The sequence below is a fragment of the Heteronotia binoei genome, chromosome 1 (assembly GCF_032191835.1).
Source record: "Heteronotia binoei isolate CCM8104 ecotype False Entrance Well chromosome 1, APGP_CSIRO_Hbin_v1, whole genome shotgun sequence".
Lineage (NCBI taxonomy): Eukaryota > Metazoa > Chordata > Lepidosauria > Squamata > Gekkonidae > Heteronotia > Heteronotia binoei.
This window is the reverse complement of record NC_083223.1, coordinates 56,390,364-56,409,557: the sequence shown is the minus strand read 5'-3', so window position 1 is coordinate 56,409,557 and position 19,194 is coordinate 56,390,364. Positions and strand designations below refer to the sequence as shown.

The 19,194-nt window shown below is 43.1% G+C and overlaps 1 protein-coding gene across 5 annotated transcripts in view; it reads right to left on the bottom strand.

Moving 5' to 3' along the window:
• DLGAP2 (DLG associated protein 2) overlaps window positions 1–19,194 on the bottom strand; it is a 662,574-nt gene that overhangs the window by 157,497 nt on the left and 485,883 nt on the right. For all 5 annotated transcript variants that reach the window (XM_060234802.1, XM_060234819.1, XM_060234811.1 and 2 more), the window contains one exon: window positions 8,197–8,262. In XM_060234802.1, coding sequence (XP_060090785.1) covers window positions 8,197–8,262 — 66 coding nt within the window. The remainder of the gene's footprint in view (window positions 1–8,196; window positions 8,263–19,194) is intronic.

Genomic DNA, 19,194 nt, shown 5'->3' with positions numbered 1-19,194 from the left:
GCACTGAAGCCAAGAATGTAACTCTAAGAAGTATGAGAAGACTTTCTGTATCAGCAGCTTTTAGATTCAAATAACATTTTTTTTAATCTGTAGAACTAAAGATTCCTCAGAGAAGCTGCCAAGATCATTTAGCTTTGAACATACTAACAAAGCTAGTAGACACTAATTCAGATTTAAAATGGGAGTACATCTTTAGTGTAAGGAGAAATGTTATAAACATTTAATATGTTCTCCTACATCTTCCAATGTGACACATTTTCCTATTTGGAGAACACAGAGGCAGCATATTGGGGATTCAGTTATTCTACCAATAAGAGCAAGAATAAGTGCTATAAAAAGGAAAGAACAACATTTCAAATGGAAATATAATATCAGGTAACTAGAGATTCAACTTTTTGAAAAAAAAATTGTATACAGTGGCCTTTTGACCTGAGTGCTTAGTGCCATGGAAAATGATTTCCCATTTTAAAGGCATCTAAATTGTTATGAGGTATTTGAGTAATGCAAATAAAGTATGGAAAACTTTAAGCAAAAAGCAAAAAACAAAAAACAAAACAATGGCCCACAGACTGGAACACTCTATGTTCCAGTTCTGAAAAAAGGAGATGGCAAATACTGTAGCAACTCTTGGATCATTGCATTAATTTCTCAAGCAAGTAAAGCGATGCTCAAAATCTTACAACAATGACTGTATGAGAAATTATATGGTATGAGAAATTCCAGAAGTTCATGCTGGATTTAGAAAAGGCAGAGGCACCAGAGATCATATTGGAAATTCATATTAGTTGCTGCAGCATATAAAAAATTTCCAGAAGAAAACTAGTCATGTTTCAAAGATTACAGCAATGTTTTTGACTGTATGGATTATGAAAAGCTATAGTTTGTTTTAAAAGAGTATGCCAAAGCATCTGATAACATCATGGATGACCTGTACTGCGCACAAGAGGCTACTGTTAGGAAAGAATATAGAGAAACAGAATGGCTTCCAATTTCCAAAGGTGTCAGATAAGGATGTATTTTGTCTCCCTATCTGTTCAATCTGTATGCAAAACACATCATAAGGAAAACTGGATGAAACATATCATAAGGAAAACTGGGAAAACTGGACATTGAAGAGAGCTAATAGGAGAAAAGTTGATTCAATTGAAATACAGTGTTGGAGGAAAGTTTTATGGATACCGTGGACCACCGAAATAGACAAAATCAAACCTGAACTGAAAATCAAACCTGAAGGCTGTCGTACTTTAGTTATAGTATGAGAAGAGAAGACTCTCTGGAAAAGACAATAAATCTGGGAAAAGTTGAAGGCAGCAGGGAAAGAGGAAGACCCAATATGAAATGAAATGAATAATTAAAGAAAAGCATGTCCCTCAGTTTCTAAATACATGAGTAAAGCTGTTAACAATAGGATATTCTGTAGGTCATTAATTCATAGGGTCACTATAAGTCTGAAGCAATTTGACTGTACCCAGAGGTGGAATTCTAGCAGGAGCTCATTTGCATATTAGACCACACATCATTAAGGAATTTCAAGGGTAACAACTCAGACCACCTTCTTAACAGGCTCAATGTCACCAGAGCTGACAAGCTACAGGCTGGATCATATGGACTGTCTATACAAGCATTTTGCAGAGGCGGATCTTCCTTGCCTTTTTGTTTTCCACTATACCCATATACACGAGTCTCCCACTCGGTATCAGCTCTGCAGCATATGACGTCCTGCTTTGCAGAGGCTGCCAAGCTATTCGGCCTAGAAGTTAGCCTGAAGAAGACAGAAGTTCTCCACCAGCCTGCACCCCAGGAAGATTATCACCCTCCCTGCATCACTGTGGGTGAATCAGTACTGAAGACAGTCCAGCAGTTCAGCTACCTGGGGTGCATCATCTCCTCAGATGCCAAGATCGACAAGGAGATTGACAACAGACTGGCAAAGGCAAACCGTGCATTTGGCCGACTGCACAAAAGAGTGTGGAGCAACAAGCATCTGAAAAAAGGCACAAAGATCAATGTTTACAAAGCGGTTGTGATGACAACCCTCATCTACGGCTCCGAATCGTGGGTTTTATACCGTCATCACCTGCGACTCCTTGAGCGCTTTCATCAGCTCTGCCTTCGCACCATCCTCAACATCCACTGGAGTGACTTTGTGACCAACACTGAAGTCCTCAAGCGGGCGGAGGTTACAAGCATCGAAGCACTGCTGTTGAAGACGCAGCTGCGCTGGGCAGGGCATATTTCTAGGATGGAAAACCACCGCCTTCCCAAGATTGCCCTGTATGGCGAACTCTCCACTGGCCATCGAAATAGAGGGGCACCAAAGAAGAGGTACAAGGACTCCTTGAAGAAATCCCTTGGCACCTGTCGCATCAACCATCACCAGTGGTCTGACCTAGCCTCAGATCGCAAAGCATGGAGGCACACCATCTACCAGGCTGTCTCTTCCTTTGAGAATGCACGCATAGCTGGTCTTGAGGACAAAAGGAGATTGAGGAAGAATCGCGCTGCTACAGCACCAACCCTAAATCAGACTTTTCCCTGCAGCCACTGTGGCCGGATCTGCCTGTCCCGCATTGGTCTTGTCAGCCACCAGCGAGCCTGCAGCAGACGTGGACTACTGCACCCTTCTTAAATCTTCGTTCGTGAAGTCAAACCGAGAGAGAGAGAGATACCCATAAAGCAAGAGAAAGCATGTCGTGATTTCACTCAATGATTACTGCATCACTGACTAAAAACCTATTATGTGAATATATTTAAATGGTTGCGGCAGTTTGCTGCTAAACTTATCAAGTCCATGAGTGAATTTCCTACTAAATTATCACCTGTTATTCATGCAAATGAAAATGCTCCCATTTACTTATTAAGCTCCTGACTGGATAATTGCTAGCATTTGGAAGAGAGCATGGTTTACATTAACACTTCACAACTGTGTGATGAACGAAAATGGATCCTGAAATTCCAAAGCTTTGATCCGGGATTGCCAATTTTGTTTGTTTTCAAGGTGTGTCTATGGCAAGGGAAGTGAAATATCAGAAAAGCAAAATGCATAAGACAGGACAGCGAATCCTCACTGACCACCACCCCTCTAACTAACCCTCCGTTGAAAAACTGATGGACCAAGCCCTACTGGGTGTAAGTCAAGAAGTCAGCCCTGTAAGATAGGACACTTGCATGCTGAGTTCCAAAAACAATTACTTCAGTAGCTGTAGCCAAAATAGGCCAAGGTACTGGGTTTAGTTTGCAGCCCCAAAACCCAAATAACACTACGGACTATGATTAAGAAGGTTTATCAAAAGAAACACGCAGAAGGCTACAAAACAGAGAAAAAAATAAACAACTTAGTCCATCTCTAATATTTTCAAGAATATACAGATATGAAGGGCCAATTTTTATGTAAAACATTCACAAGCAAGCACGTGTCTTCATACCGAAGATGGATTCTTTCATATGTGACAGTGGTGATTTTATTTCCAAATTGGAAAGCATTGACATTCCTAAGCTGTGAAGATGTATGCAGTGGCGGACTGGGTCTAAAAATATTGCTTGCCAGGAGACAAAGGGGGCCCCACCCACAACTATAAGGCTATCATTTAATTTTTATAAAAAAGAAACAAATTTTTCAAAAAATACATAAGTGGAAAAAATTAAAACTTTTGCAAAATAAATGTATGTAAATATATATATATATATTATAATATATATATTATATATATATATAGTAATTACAGTGTACATATATTGTGCATTTTACTGGCAGTATGCAGTAGGGATTAAATGTCAATACAGATTGCATTTTCTCCAGGGGAGCTGATTTGTGCCAGTAAAAGCAGGAGATCCCCAGGCCCCACCTGGAGTCTGGCAACCCTAATACAATGTAAATTTTAGCTGCATTACAGTAATAATATTGGAACTTGTAGGATATTTTCAAGCTACTAAAAGGACATTAACTTTTTAAACATATGTCTAATGTTTAAGGGGGCCCGCTTCATCAGGGGCCTAATTGCCATTGGGCAAGCTGATATCCTGGCCAGTCCACCGCTGGATGTATGTTTTGGACTGCCTGGACCCCTCTTTGATAAATTATTGGAAATGGTGTGTCTATGTAAGCCGGCAGGGACCCATTAGAAGTGGCAAGTGCAATGAGAAATCCAGTCTGCTCATACTTGAAGTTATCTGCATAAGCACTTTTTCATTGTCAAGGCTTTATGTACTTTATTCATTGAGGAACTTTGGCACGTTATAATTATCCTGTATATTCTTGAAGTTATCAGAGACAGATGTGTACCTTTTGTAAAAATGGCAACTATATTGACTGGATGAGTTTCTATAGCTATGATTTGTAAGTATATTCGTTTGGTGTTCTATATGTAAAGATTCTTGTTGCTATTAATGAAATGCAGAAATTTTCAACAAATTTATTCAGAATTACAAGTTTGAGACTGTATAAGAATTGCAGCTTTTTGTTATTGCATTCACGGTGGTTGTTGTAGTTTTGCATCTTGTCCCGTGAATCTCCCCCCCCCCCCCCTTTCTTCTCATCTGCAAGATGTCAACCCAAGTTGTCAGCATACTGTACAGTATATTGGCTTGCATCCCATTGGGCCCTAGGATGAACAGAACGACATTCCATATCAGGAGGAATTTATGTTGATTCTCTCCCAACAGCTGCTTTACGCAGCCACTGAAATTTTGTTCCAGAGGGACTGCTAATCTGAGGTGCAGCTCTTCAGCACACCAAGGGGAAGAAGAAGGTGGCAAAGCCCTGTTTTGGTTGCAGAACTCTACTTGTAGATCTTAGGATCCATCCTGCCGTTTTCTAACTGTTAGTTGTGAAATAGTCTGGGAAAACATCTTGTACAGAATCCGGAGCCACATTAAGAACTCTTAACATTGTTTATTTCAGTCAGGGTTACGCACACTTCACTCTGTATTATATTGCCTCCTAAACTTATAACAAATTATTATAGGGAGCAATTATAAGAAATGATTATTTCAGACCGGTTCACTCTTCTTACTTACTTTGCTCACTGAGAAAAGACTGGAGAACATTAAACTGAAATAAAATCATTTTACACTTAGCTTAATCTGTATAGGAAACATCCAGCCAAAATTAAGCAGTTTATATCAAAACAAGTTCAGTGAAAATCTGAGCACATAAGAGCACTCTGACATTAAAGTAAGCAGAAGCCCAGTTTACATAAAAGACAGTTTTACAGCACAATCCTAAATATTGGCTTCAATGGACTTAGAAGCACATAACTCTGTTGAGGATTTCATTGCTAGCATTGCAGACAAACAATTGGCTGGCCATTTCTAATCAATATGTGGCTGCTCTCCTCTCTAGCTAGGCTTGTCAGTCCCCAGGTCCCAGTGGAGAATCCCCCAGTTTTGCAGGCTCCTCCCCATTGCCAGCCAGCTGGCCAGTGGGGGAAAGCCCTGCTCCAACAGTCACCATGTGCCTTTAAAACTCGGCAGACTGAGAAGATGCTTGCAACTGTTTGTGTTTTGGAATGTGTGTGTGCCTTTAAATCTCAGCAGCGGGAAAATAGGGGGAAGGATGAGCAGGAAGAGCCACCAGTGTGTGAAGCTGTGAAAAAAGCAGAAAGCAGAGTCCCTCTGTTTTACATTCACCTCAGAAGTCATTTCTATAGTAGAATGGATAGGAAAGAGTTAGCTAGAACCTGATTATGGGATGGGGGAAAACTCCACCCCCTAAGCTGCTCTTCTTTCCTGTTCCTGTCTGAAGAACTCCTGTGAGTAAACTGCCCCAGTAAGATCAGAAAAGTGTGGACTTGCAAACTCTGTTTATTTTTGCTGCTTTGTGAATATGCGTGCATGTCCTTTAAAAAGCCATGCTTGGAAATGCTTCCAAAGCCTGGCAGGGGGACTTCTGGGGGTATGACAAATTTTATTTTCATTTAGTGGAAGTGCAGCTGCCAGGGTAGGCAAAAAAAGAGGATGAATAAATGAAGACTGTATTCAGGGGAACTGCACTGCTGTATTTTTATGTATTTATTTCGGGAATGAGAAAGTCTCCTGGCTCTACCCCAAAGTCTCCAGATGTCTCCTGAGTCAGACCTGGCAACGCTATCTCCCACTGTTCATCAAAACTATTCTGATACAGATTTTCCACCTTCTTTTCCTCTGGTTTTTCCAGCCCTGCTTTGCTGTGATTTTTTTCAGATCACAGGAAGTTAGCTAACAGCAAGAAGAAATTCTTAGGATCAGAGTAGTTCACCTAATGAGAACCAGTGACTCTTAGGATCTGAATGAATCAGTCCTTCTGCCCCTGTCCGTGACAGGCAACCAGCCAACTGGACCAATCACTGCCAGAGGTAATAATATTTTGCCCAATGTACCACAAGGCATGAGAAAAGTAATCAAGATTTAATGTTATTATGGTGTGCTGTTGAGGAAAGACAAAAAGTTGTATTTACCACCTCTGCTACATACAAAAAAATGTATAAATTATTATAACATTTTCATGAAGAAGGGCTTGTGACTGAGATGAAAATGGTTGTGTTCTACGAATCCATAGACGTTTTGCTACTCTACTTCCTTTTACCATATTTTAAAATTAAAGCAACCAACTCACAGAAATACTATGCAACATCACACATATGCATGTGATTGACAAACAGTGACTATCTTTATAATATTGCAGTGGATGCTTGGGATTGTCAATGTTGGGAAATTTCTAGAAATTTGGGGGGTGCAGCTTGAGGAGAGTGTATTTTAGGGGAAGAGGAATCTCATCAAGATATAATTCCATAAAGTCCATGTTCCAAAGCAGCCATTTTCTGTGGCCAGTCTGCAACCAGACTGGCAACCCTATGGATACTACACACATTTAATCTTTCTATTGTCCTCCAAATAATCAACGCTGATTTAAGTGAACTCAGTGGTGGGGCATAACAGGACCACTTTGTCAAAGGCAAATGACTGTGAAAGAAATTGTAGGCATTATACATGTATATTATCATATGTGATAAAGACACACATGTAAGCCCTTACTAATGGCAAGGTACCATGCTATGCACTTGAACTAAAATGGATACTTGAGAATACTTCTCAGTAGTAAAGTTATCATATATGAAAGGCCTTGATTTATGTAAAAGAATACTCAGTTGAGTTCTAAACTTGTACTGTTATGTAATTCTAGTTAGTAACCCTCTGAATAAATTATTCAGTCCCATGCAGAATTGCCTTATTTACTGGAGGGGGGGAAGGCATGGCTACAGCACACACAGTAGGGTTGTCAGACCCCCTGGTGGAGGCAGGGTTACCCTGCTGCCAGGCCCCACCTCTCCACTGCCAATCAGATGGCCAGTGGGGGGGGGGGAGAAGAGGGAGTTCCACCCAACATGCAGCAATATGTCTACACAACTGCCCACATGACCCAGAAGTGACATCATCACATCTGGGACACCGAGGTGATATTCTGGTATTTAGGCAAAAACTCTGTGGTAGAAGCCAAATTTATCATAAAGTTTTTGCCTGATAACCCTAACTCCCAGTCTGTCCTGTTTTTTTCTCTCTCACTGGCTGGGTACAGATGGGCAGCTTGGGGTGGCAGCCTACCATCTCAGAAAAAAGCTGTTTAGGGAGTCAGACAACATGCAGCCTGCTACCAGAACAGGGATGGGCCGTGTGTGCCCTGAAGGAGTGGTCACACCATTTAAGCACATGAACAATGCTTCTCTGGGACCTGCTGGTGCCCTGGAAGTGCATCAGCACCTGGAAGCACATCAGCGATTTGCTACTAGTTACTACCTGGTAGCTTCTGAAGCAGTAGAATGTTGGCATAGGACGAGGTAAGAGCAAGAGTGAGGCAGGACTAAGGTATGCGTGTTTGAATGCGCCATTTAAATCTGGAGGTGAGCTGTTCTTGTGTTGACCCAAATTAGCCGACTGCATTCAACCTCTCTCTCTTACATAGAACTAATGGCTTTTTGGGTCCTCTATGAATGAAGAGAAAAGCAAAGAAGGGTTAAAAAGATATAATAATTTCTGTATTATGTAAGGATACAGAAGTTAACTAGTTAGTTCTAAACGAGTACATGACTTCATTCCTCTTCAGTTAATTCTGGATTAAAACAAAAATTTACTTGCAAGTGCATACTTAGGTTAGTAGGAGCTGGGTGGCATTTAACAGTCATTTAGAACCAGATTTTAAAATATTAGAAATAACATCTGTACCTAGCTCCTCCTCTGGCGTCCCTGGAAAACTGATCCCCGATTTGAGGAGGTCACCGCCTTCTTCCTCTGAAAAGACAGAAACAAAGTAAACAGCATAAATATTATCAGGATCCTGGATACATTCTGACAACAAAACTCAATATTCCCTAAAAGAACAATGTGCAGGGCAAAACTTTTTTAAATATATCTGAATATTTTGTACATTTTGACCTTCATAGTTTTTCTACTCCAGCGCCCTTCAGCTGTTCTTCCACTCTTCTATAATATTTATCTTGTCAGTTTCTATTCATTGTTTTGCAGATAGCATTATTATTATTCTTGCACAGTAATCATATAGATTTAATTAGATTTTCTTTATTTATTCTGGGAAAAAAGTATCAAACAGTCCCTATATAAATTATATCTGTATAAACCATTTGTGCTCCAAATCCAAGCAGCCATTTTTGTTGTAGGACCCAATAAGAACAGAAATTCCATAACCTTCACATTCTCCAAAGTGACTTCTTGCTAATAGTGTCCTTTGTCTGTTCATGTAAGACAGACAAGTCAGTCTCCACACAAAAAGAATGAATGACTACAAATCTCCAAACATATCGACATTAAGAAATCAGAGCAAACTCATTTCAGTTTCAAAGCACACTCTGCCTCTGACTTCATTATTACTGCAGCATAGGACACTCCAGCATTCTCCTGGACTAGAATTAGCAAATTTGATTCCATTGAATTCAGGCTCAGTCAAGCTTGGAATTGTTTTCAAGCAAGGAAGATGATATACTATTTAATGGACTTTTGTCAAACTGAGACCCAACCAGTAGGTAAAATTACCCAATTTGATTTTCTATTTTCTCTGTGCCTAGTATGCTATTAAAATTAATCTCCAGATTTGTTAATATAGGGGCTACCATATTTTCCTTTACTTCTACTTTACAGTGGACATGTACATTCTGATCAGCCAGTGTGGTACAGTGGTTAACAGCAGCGGACTCTAATCTGCAGAACTGGATTTGATTCCCCACTTCTCCACATGAAGCCAGCTGGGTGACCTTGGGTCAGTCACCGTTCTCTTAGAGCTCTCTCAGCCCCACCTATCTCACAGGGTGTCTGTTGTGGGGAGAAGGAGGGAAGGCGATTGTAAACTGCTCTGTGACTCCTTTGGGTAGTGAAAAGTGGGATATAAAAACCAACTCCTCCTCCTCCTATGTTCAAGAACTATTTGAATAATTGCTCATTATTTCAGTTTGAATACAAACACATGAAGCTGTCTCATTCTGAGTTAGACCATTGATCTCTTAAGGGCAGTACTGTTTACTCTGAATGGCAGCAGAGTCTCCAGTTGAAGTCTTTCATATCACCTGCTACTTGGAGATACTGGAGATTGACTTTTGGGATTTTGAGCATAAAAAGCAGATCCTCTGCTACTGAGAAATGGCTTTCCCCATTTATTTTACTGGGGTTTGGCTTGCTTTATTTGTTAAAATTTTTCTTCAGATTGTTTAATATTATTATAACATACTGTACTTGAAAGAACATAAGATCATAAGAGAAGCCATGTTGGATTAGACTGTCCATTCAGTCCAACACTCTGTCACACAGTGGCCAAAATCCAGGTGTCATTAGGAGGTCCACCAGCAGGTCTATAACTCCAAAACCCCTTCCCCTGTTGCCCCCTTTTGTTGCTGTCAATAGGAAATTGATTTCTGCTTGTAACCTTGACCCCCAAGACACTGCAGGGAAATGTGAAGGGCTGTAGCAGTAACCCAAGCAATCTGAGAAAGCAAGTTCCAAGGAGAAAGCAGCTACTAAAATGCTCAGATTTTTTTTTTCTAATGACCCAGCATGACTGCCTTATTTAAGACTATTTAAAACAGTGGGGGACCCACAAATGACTTTTCCTCTGTTATCTACTTCCCCACTATTTCCTCTTTCCTCACTATTTCCTCTTTCCCCATACCCCTTCTCTGCTGTTTCTCCTTCTCAATCTATCTTTCATTTGTTTCCCACATCTTCAGCTATATTTATTATTTCTTTACTTGTTCTATATGTAGTCTTTTTCCATAATGGAGACTCAAAGTAGCTTCATAAGTCTCTTGTCCTCTATTTTATCCTTACAACTCTGTGAAGTAGGCTAGGCCAGAGTGTGTGGCTGACACAAAGTCATCCAGTGAGCTTCCACAACAGAGTGCAGATTCCAGCCTGAATCTCTGAGATCTGAGTTTAAAACTATAATCACTACACTACGCTGGTTTTTGTGGGGTGGCTGCTGAACAGTAGCAAGCAACCGAGCCTTGGCGGATCATGTGAGTTGTATGGTAGCAAGTTCCCCAATGGTTGTTGTTGAGTCCTCCAAGGCCAAAAAGGCCATGAGCCCTCTGCCTGCCTTTTCCTGACAGAAGCTAAGACCTGAAGACAAGCAATACTGGTCTGGTTGTCTAGAAATGGCCACTGGGGCAACCCATTTCTTAAAGCTACAGGTACTCCTTTTATCATTTGTGGGTTTAGCCCCTTCCCAATGTATTTTTATTTTAGCATTCAGATTTTTCTGCAAACCTAGGACTTTTCTCAGGGTAGACAAATCTGTCTTGTCTATCTATGTACCCAATTGCTGGGTTTGGGTATCCACAGATGGGACCACATTGAGAATTGGGTATACTGATTAACACCAGTGAATGCTGTACATAATTGCTATTATGTGGCTATGATAAAAAAGTAAAAGATCCTTTACTAATCTTTGTATTCTGTAGCCTTTTGATCTAATAACTTCTTTTTCTGTTTATCTTAAACCCACACAAAACACACATCACCAATGAAAGGAAACACTACTTGCACCTGATGAAGTGAGCTCTAATTTGCTAAAGCTTATATCACACACACACTGTAAACCAAAATGCCCTCAAAACGAGGTCGGGAAATTGTCAAGTGGGCACCTGGCTTAAATCGGATCTTTTAACCTATGTATACAGGATACATGTCCAGAAATTAATGCTTAAATTTACCAAGGATTCTAATTAAGTAAAAGAATTAAAATTTATTCCAGAAAAATATAGGCATACATACAAGGCAATGTGCTCATGAAACATACATACAGTCCTAGGAAAAATAGAGAGAGAGATAGAGACAACACATGGATAGACAAACAGGGTGTTAATTACCGATCGTAGTCTTCAAGGAAGGCTCCAATGGCGACAAGCAAGGAATGGGGAAATAGGACCCTCAACTGATCAGGAATTGGGGATGGATCTAGACAGCAGAACTGGGGTATTGCTAGATGCACCCCTGTGAGGAGCTGGGTCACAGGTTATAAGGACTACCTTGAGCCCTTAGGGGATGGGAGGTACAGGGTGGAGGAAAGGTGGTCAGCTGGTACATGACCTCAGAAAAAGGGGAGGCTCTGCAGTGACCATAAGGGCTGGACTTCTGCAGTAGCCAATAGCAAGTTAATTGGTGGTACCTAATTGGGTACCCATAACTGACCAATGAACAAGCTTGGACTTCCATGTAACAATGAGCCAGGGTGGGGAGGCTCCAGGATGACCGTTGGGGAAAAGAATGGGGGAAATCACTGGGTGGAGGTGTGCTTAAGACTATTAAACTTATCTAAAAAGATGACAATAGATGGCCAAATTGCTACCAAAGGTAACACCTGGTTTACACAAAGGAACTTGGCTCGCTAAAGATGGTCTTCCTCTTCTTCAGACTTCTTCTTGGCACCAGTATTTGTCCTTAGTTCCGTTTGGACAAAGGCTTAGGCGGTCCAACAGGATCCACGCCTAGATAAGCTTGATGCCTTATGGATGGGTGACATCTGTTGAGTACGTGAGCCTCCCGCTTTGCTGAAATAGAGTCTGGCACTGCAGGAAGATAGCTGGTGTTAGCCTCCCAAAGTGGATTCTATGGTCAAGGCTGAAAACCGCATGGCCTGGATAGCTCCTAGCGGCGCACCTTCTTCTGCTCAAACAATAGAGATGGTGTTCGCACAAAGTGACTAGAAACCATCCATTCTTCTGGCTAGCACTCCTCCAGAAACACAGAGTGATGCTGTAGCACTGTGGCTGGTAGTACTCATGAGTCCTTTCCAGTCTGGTAGACAAACCCAGGTTCTCCTAGCAGATGTGTGTGAGTTCAGTCTCCAGGCACTCTGGCAACCAGGCAGGTGTTTACGATGTTCTGAATATTAGGGGTATTTTCTTACAACACACACATGCATGCCCTAATCAGAGTATCTCTGGTTAGGACAGAACCATAAATTTGTTAACCATTAAGGGACCACAGGATTCTTTGTTGGTATTGCATAATGTCTAGACTAATTTTCTAAAACAGCCTTCACTTCTTGTAACAGATTAGCATGTTAACAATTATTTCTAGTTTATTTTAACTATTTTCAAAACATTTTGAAGTCTACATTATGATTTTCACAACTTTTAAAATTCAGAGATGTGCGTAATGTTAATATAATTTTACACAAATGGAATATTTCCTTTGGGAGACTAGATGAGCCAAAAGGATGACAAAAATAAAGAAACAATATATGTGTAGGCAAGTACATACCAAAAGGTGGGAACACCATACAGTAATTATTTTTATTATAATTTTTACACTGGCTTTCATACTATTGTCATCTCAAGGAAGGCCAAAGAATAATACACAAATGAATGCAGAAAGAAATGCTATTCCCATTGTTATCTGACATAAAACAAAATATATTTGGTTCAGTTTCTGGAACCCCAACCTACGTACAATTAAACACTTAGAAAATCCGAGGGCTAAATTTTGCTAAGACTCTTGTTCTCTGATCACATCTTTATACCTTTCCTAATTAACCTTCCTTCATGCTGCATGTCCTTTGTCTAATTTGTTAAGCATACAACTGTTAATAATTTTCTTTTCCAATGGGAGAAAATGAAATTATATTTTTTCTTAAAAATTTGAAATTGCTTGATAACAAAACATGTTAGTCCACATCAGCAGTTGTTTTGTAGAAAAATAGGTGGTGGAACTCATTAGCATAACTCATTAGCATATGCCACCACCACCCCAGCCTAAAGCAACATGATGCAAGAAAGGAGAGCCCTGAACGAGTGAGGCCTGCTTGGGTTGGCTAGAGATAAAGCCAGCCCAAGCAGGCCTTGCTCACCTGGGGCTCTCCTTGGCCACCCCACCCACCCAGTCAAAAGGCCAGCAAGTCACCCACTGCCCAAAGTCTCATAAGAAGTAGAGAAAGGGTGGCGCGGGCTTCTCCAGGGGTTAAAGAAGGCTGCTGGGAGTGTGGCAAAACTCCTGGTGGCTGGCTGGCTGCCCACTCTCCTAATCCAGGGATTGTTATGCAGCTGCAACTACTATTCAATGGACAAGGTAGGTGGAGAGGAAGAGGGGGAACTATCAGAAAGGTTCAGGAGCTGCGCTCCTGTGAGCTTCTGTTGAATCTGAGGCCTGGTCCACATACAACATTCCAAGGTGTACCAATGTTAATAGCAATGTTTAATACCAGCATAACACCAGTATAAATATATATTTAATTGGAATTTACAAAAATCACAAAACAATAATTTTCTTTCTCATCACTATTATGTTTCATTTGGCTGGATACTCAGTCTCTCTCTCGGCTTGGCTTCGCGAACGAAGATTTAAGAAGGGTGCAATAGTCCACGTCTGCTGCAGGCTCGCTGGTGGCTGACAAGACCAATGTGGGACAGGCAGGTCCGGCCACAGTGGCTGCAGGGAAAAGTCTGATTTAGGGTTGGTGCTGTAGCAGTGCGATTCTTCCTCAATCCCCTTTTGTCCTCAAGACCAGTTATGCGTGCGTTCTCAAAAGAAGAGACAGCCTGGTGGATGGTGTGCCTCCATGCTTTGCGATCTGAGGCTAGGTCAGACCACTGGTGATGGTTGATGCGACAGGTGCCAAGGGATTTCTTCAAGGAGTCCTTGTACCTCTTCTTTGGTGCCCCTCTATCTCGATGGCCGGTGGAGAGTTCGCCATACAGGGCAATCTTGGGAAGGCGGTGGTTTTCCATCCTAGAAATATGCCCTGCCCAGCGCAGCTGCGTCTTCAACAGCAGTGCCTCGATGCTGGTAACCTCCGCCCGCTTGAGAACTTCAGTGTTGGTCACAAAGTCACTCCAGTGGATGTTGAGGATGGTGCGAAGGCAGCGCTGATGAAAGCGCTCAAGGAGTCGCAGGTGATGACGGTATAAAACCCAAGATTCGGAGCCGTAGATGAGGGTTGTCATCACAACCGCTTTGTAAACATTGATCTTTGTGCCTTTTTTCAGATGCTTGTTGCTCCACACTCTTTTGTGCAGTCGGCCAAAGGCACGGCTTGCCTTTGCCAGCCTGTTGTCTATCTCCTTGTCGATCTTAGCATCTGAGGAGATGATGCACCCCAGGTAGCTGAACTTCTGGACTGTCTTCAGAACTGATTCACCCACAGTGATGCAGGGAGGGTGATAATCTTCCTGGGGTGCAGGCTGGTGGAGAACTTCTGTCTTCTTCAGACTAACTTCTAGGCCGAATAGCTTGGCAGCCTCTGCAAAGCAGGATGTCATATACTGCAGAGCTGATACCGAGTGGGAGACGAGTGCAGCATCATCAGCAAACAGTAGCTCTCGGATGAGTTTTTCCATTGTCTTGGAGTGGGCCTTTAGTCGCCTCAGGTTGAACAGGCTGCCATCGGTGCGATAGCGGATGTAGACACCATAATCATCATCTAGATCTACTGCGGCTCTTTGAAGCATCATGCTAAAGAAGATCGTAAAGAGAGTTGGCGCGAGAACGCAGCCTTGCTTTACACCTGTGCTTATTGGGAAGGGCTCCGAGAGGTCGTTGCAGTGTCTGACTTGGCCTCGTTGGTCTTCGTGTAGCTGGATGATCATGCTGAGGAACCTTGGGGGACATCCTAAACGTTCCAAGATTTGCCACAGGCCTTTCCTGCTAACGGTATCGAAAGCTTTGGTAAGGTCGACAAAAGTCACATACAGAGCCTTGTTTTGTTCCCTGCATTTCTCTTGGAGCTGCCTGAGAACAAATACCATGTTGGTGGTGCTCCTGTTAGCTCTGAAGCCGTACTGGCTCTCTGGGAGGAGTTCTTCTGCAATGGCGGGCACCAGTCTGTTCAGGAGTATTCTGGCAAGGATTTTGCCTGCTATGGAGAGCAGGGTTATCCCCCGGTAGTTGGAGCAGTCTGACTTTTCCCCTTTGTTCTTGTATAGGGTGATGATGATTGCATCGCGAAAGTCCTGTGGTAATTTGCCTTGTTCCCAGCAGGTGACAAGTACTTTGTGAAGTGAGCTATGTAGTACTGTGCCCCCATGCTTCCAGATCTCTGGTGGAATTCCATCAACTCCTGCTGCCTTGCCACTTTTCAGTTGCTTGATGGCTTTAACAGTCTCTTCTAGAGTGGGGATCTCATCCAACTCTGTTTTCACTGGTTGAAGTGGGGTGAGGTGAATTGCTGAATCTTGAACTACGCGGTTGGCACTGAAGAGAACCTGAAAATACTCCGACCACCGGTTCAATATGGATGCCTTGTCTGTGAGGAGCACTTGGCCGTCTGCACTACGCAAGGGACTCTGAGTCTGATATGATGGACCATATACTGCCTTCAGGGCTTCGTAGAACCCTCTTAAATCACCAGTGTCTGCACACAGCTGGGTTCTCTCAGCAAGCTTGGTCCACCACTCGTTCTGAATGTCTCGAAGCTTGCACTGGAGGTTGCTACATACAGCGCGAAAGGTTGCTTTTTTCCCAGGACAGGAGGGCTGAGCAAGATGTGCTTGGTAGGCAGATCTCTTTTTCGTCAGTAAATCTTGGATCTCTTGATTGTTCTCATCAAACCAGTCCTTGTTCTTCCTTGTGGAGAACCCGAGGACTTCTTCAGAGATCTGCAGGACGGTAGTTTTTAGGTGTTCCCAGAGTGCTTCTGGAGAAGGGTCTGTGGGGCAACTGGGGTCCTCAATTCTTGACTGGAGTTTTGCCTGGAAGGCAGCTTTAACTTCTGCTGACTGGAGACTGCCAACCTGAAACTTCCTCTGAGGGATACCTCCTTTCCTGGGTGTGGGTTTAAAGTGAAGACGGAGATTGCAGCGTACAAGACGATGATCCGTATGACATTCTGCACTTGGCATTACTCGGGTGTGTAAGACATCTCGAAGGTCTCTCTGGCGCACCAGAATGTAGTCGATAAGGTGCCAGTGCTTGGACCATGGGTGCATCCAGGTTGTCTTCAGACTGTTCTTCTGCTGGAAGATAGTGTTGGTGATGGTACACACAAACATAATGAAAAGGGAGTGAGAAAAATAGGACGCTGTTTTAGAATGTGATGGGGCAATCTTAGACTATTCTTTGTAGCATAATGAATTTAATGGGATTAGATCAGGGGTTCCCAACCCCTGGGCCCCAGACCAGTACTGGTCCGTGGCCTGTTTCTGAGTGGACCGCACAGTCACCCCACCCCCCTGCCCAGCCTCGTCGTCCCCCTGTGCAGCCTCACTGTCCTTCGTTTATACCACTTTAAGGCTGGAGAAGGTGCCATGAAGCGCTTTCCAGGCCAACCTCCCCTGCCCCCTGCTGATCAGCTGATCTAAATCAGTGGGGAAAATCGCGGCAGCAGTGGCGAGCAACTGCTGAAACAGCTGCGCTGCCGTAGTTTTCCTGGCCGATTGGATCAGCTGATAGGCGGGGGGGTGGAGGTCGACTAGAAGGCGCTTCAACTTCCCTGGCCTTAAAGTGGTAAAAACAGGAGGCGGTGAGGCTGCGCAGGGATGGGTGGCAAGGCTGCAGGGGGCAGGGCAGAGGAGGGAGGAGGAGGAAATGGGAGGGGAAAGGAGGCACCGTGGGGGGGGGCAGGGGTGGCCTCTGGCTCTGGTGCTGCGGTGGGCCGGCCAGCCCTGGGGTCGGTTTTCTGCCCTGTCCCCAGCACTGCTCCCACTTGAAATCAGGGTCCTGCAGGATATAGTGCAATTCCGCAAAGCCTTTAAGATGGAGCTGTTCTGCCAGGCCTTTGGTGAGGAGGTGGACATTTGAAGCCCTTGGCCTCCCCTGCCTACACTGTCCAGAGGAATTGTCCTCAAGAACTATCTTCCTTGGGATAAAAAAAGGTTGGGGGCCTCTGGATTAGATGGTTCTGGGTGAAAAATGGGTTCAATATGCACCCAAGGATACTGCGAAAGAGAAACAAAGAGCAAAAAAGCAATTATCCTACTAAGGTTATAAAAGCCAGACATTCATAATATGTCCACTTAGTCAGGGCTTTTTTTGTAGAAAAAGTCCAGCAGGAACTCATTTGCATATTAGGCAACACCCCCTGATGTCAACATTTTTCACAAAGCAAGTTCAGCAAGACTCATTTGCATATTAGGCCACACTCTGTGACACCAAGCCAGCCAGGAACTGTGTTCCTGTGTATTCCTGCTCAAAAAAACGCCCTGCACTTAGCACTATCTGAAAAATACAGGTCACATAAAGATACATAGCAGAATAAATACATGACTACCCTTATATTAAGAACCCTGGATATTAATGTTAGGTGATGACCACCTTTCTAGCAATGTTAAGGTTCTAAATTGTAATTTTAAACCTCTCTCCATGACGAAGCCCAACTACTGTGTGTTGGTATAAGTGGCTGCAGTATAGTTAGGAGAAATTCTCTTGATTTCTCTTTATTTACTCATTTATTCGAAACATTTTATGCCACCTTTTCCCCCAACTCAGAGTCCCCAAGGTAGCAAACATTAAAACATTTCATATTTGCCATCTCCTGCCTCTAGGATATCAACCCTGGACTTTGTTGGTGGTCTCCTATCCAAATACTAACTGGAGCTGAAAAAAAGTATTTAAAAAGTATTATTATATTTTGAAAAAGCTTTAAAAATGATTTGCCATCAAATCACAGCCTATTTATGATGACCTCAGAGGGTTTTCAAGGTGGTTTGCCATCTCCTGCATCTAGGATATCAACCCTGGACTTTGTTGGTGGTCTCCTACACAAATACTAACTGGAGCTGACCCTGCTTAACTTCTTAGATCTGATGTCAGACTAATCTGATGAGATCAGGTGGTTGAGAGAGCAGTAGCCAAGCAGCTTCAGGTTTTTTGGGACAACGTTCTGTCCTAGATCCATTCCAATCTAGCCATGGGATGAAGACTGCACTCCCCCCCCACACACAGATGACCTCCAGAGACACTTGGATTTGGACAGGTCAGTGCTGCTGTTGCTTTTGGATCTAACAGCAGCATTCAGTATGGTTGATCTTGATCTCTTGACCCATCAACTCATCAACGTAGGAATATGGGGGACTGCCTTGCAATGGCTTTTCTTTTTTCTTCATCGTCAGAGACAAAGGGTGGTGCTAGGGGAGGGGATCCCCTTAAGACACTCAATAAAATGCAGTGTGCTGCAGGGGGTGATCCTCTTGCTGATGTTGTTTAACATCTATATGCGCACCCTCACCCAGCTGGCCTGGGGGTTAGTGCTAAGTGCAGAGCAGCTGGTAAACTCAGCTTTAACTGTGGATAGGTGGCCAGACACCATCCCAGAAATTCTGGGCAGGGCTTTGGAAGCCATGGCTGGGTGGGTAAAATAGAGTCGGCTGAGTTTAAATCTATCAAAGATGGAGGTCCTGTATCTGAGCCTTGGGTGGGTGGAGATTGGGAATCAGGCTCCCAACTCTCAGCGAGGTGCCACTATTGATGGCCTTCAGGATAAAGAGCTTGGGGTGGTTCTGGGTCAGATCATTACGGATGCCAAATCTGACTTTTACCACTGGTCAGGCAGCTGTTCCCTTATTTCTCCTCCTGGAACTTAGCTAAAGTGATCCATACAATGCTCACTTCCAGACTGAATTACTGTAACATGCTTTATGTGGGGCTTTCCTTGGCCCTGATCCAGAAACTCCAGATAGTGCAAAATGCAACAGCAAGTCTGTTGATTGTGACATCTATGTGGGTGTGCATTCAGCAGGTGTCACACTAATTAAACTGGCTGCCTACTGAATACCCAATATGGTT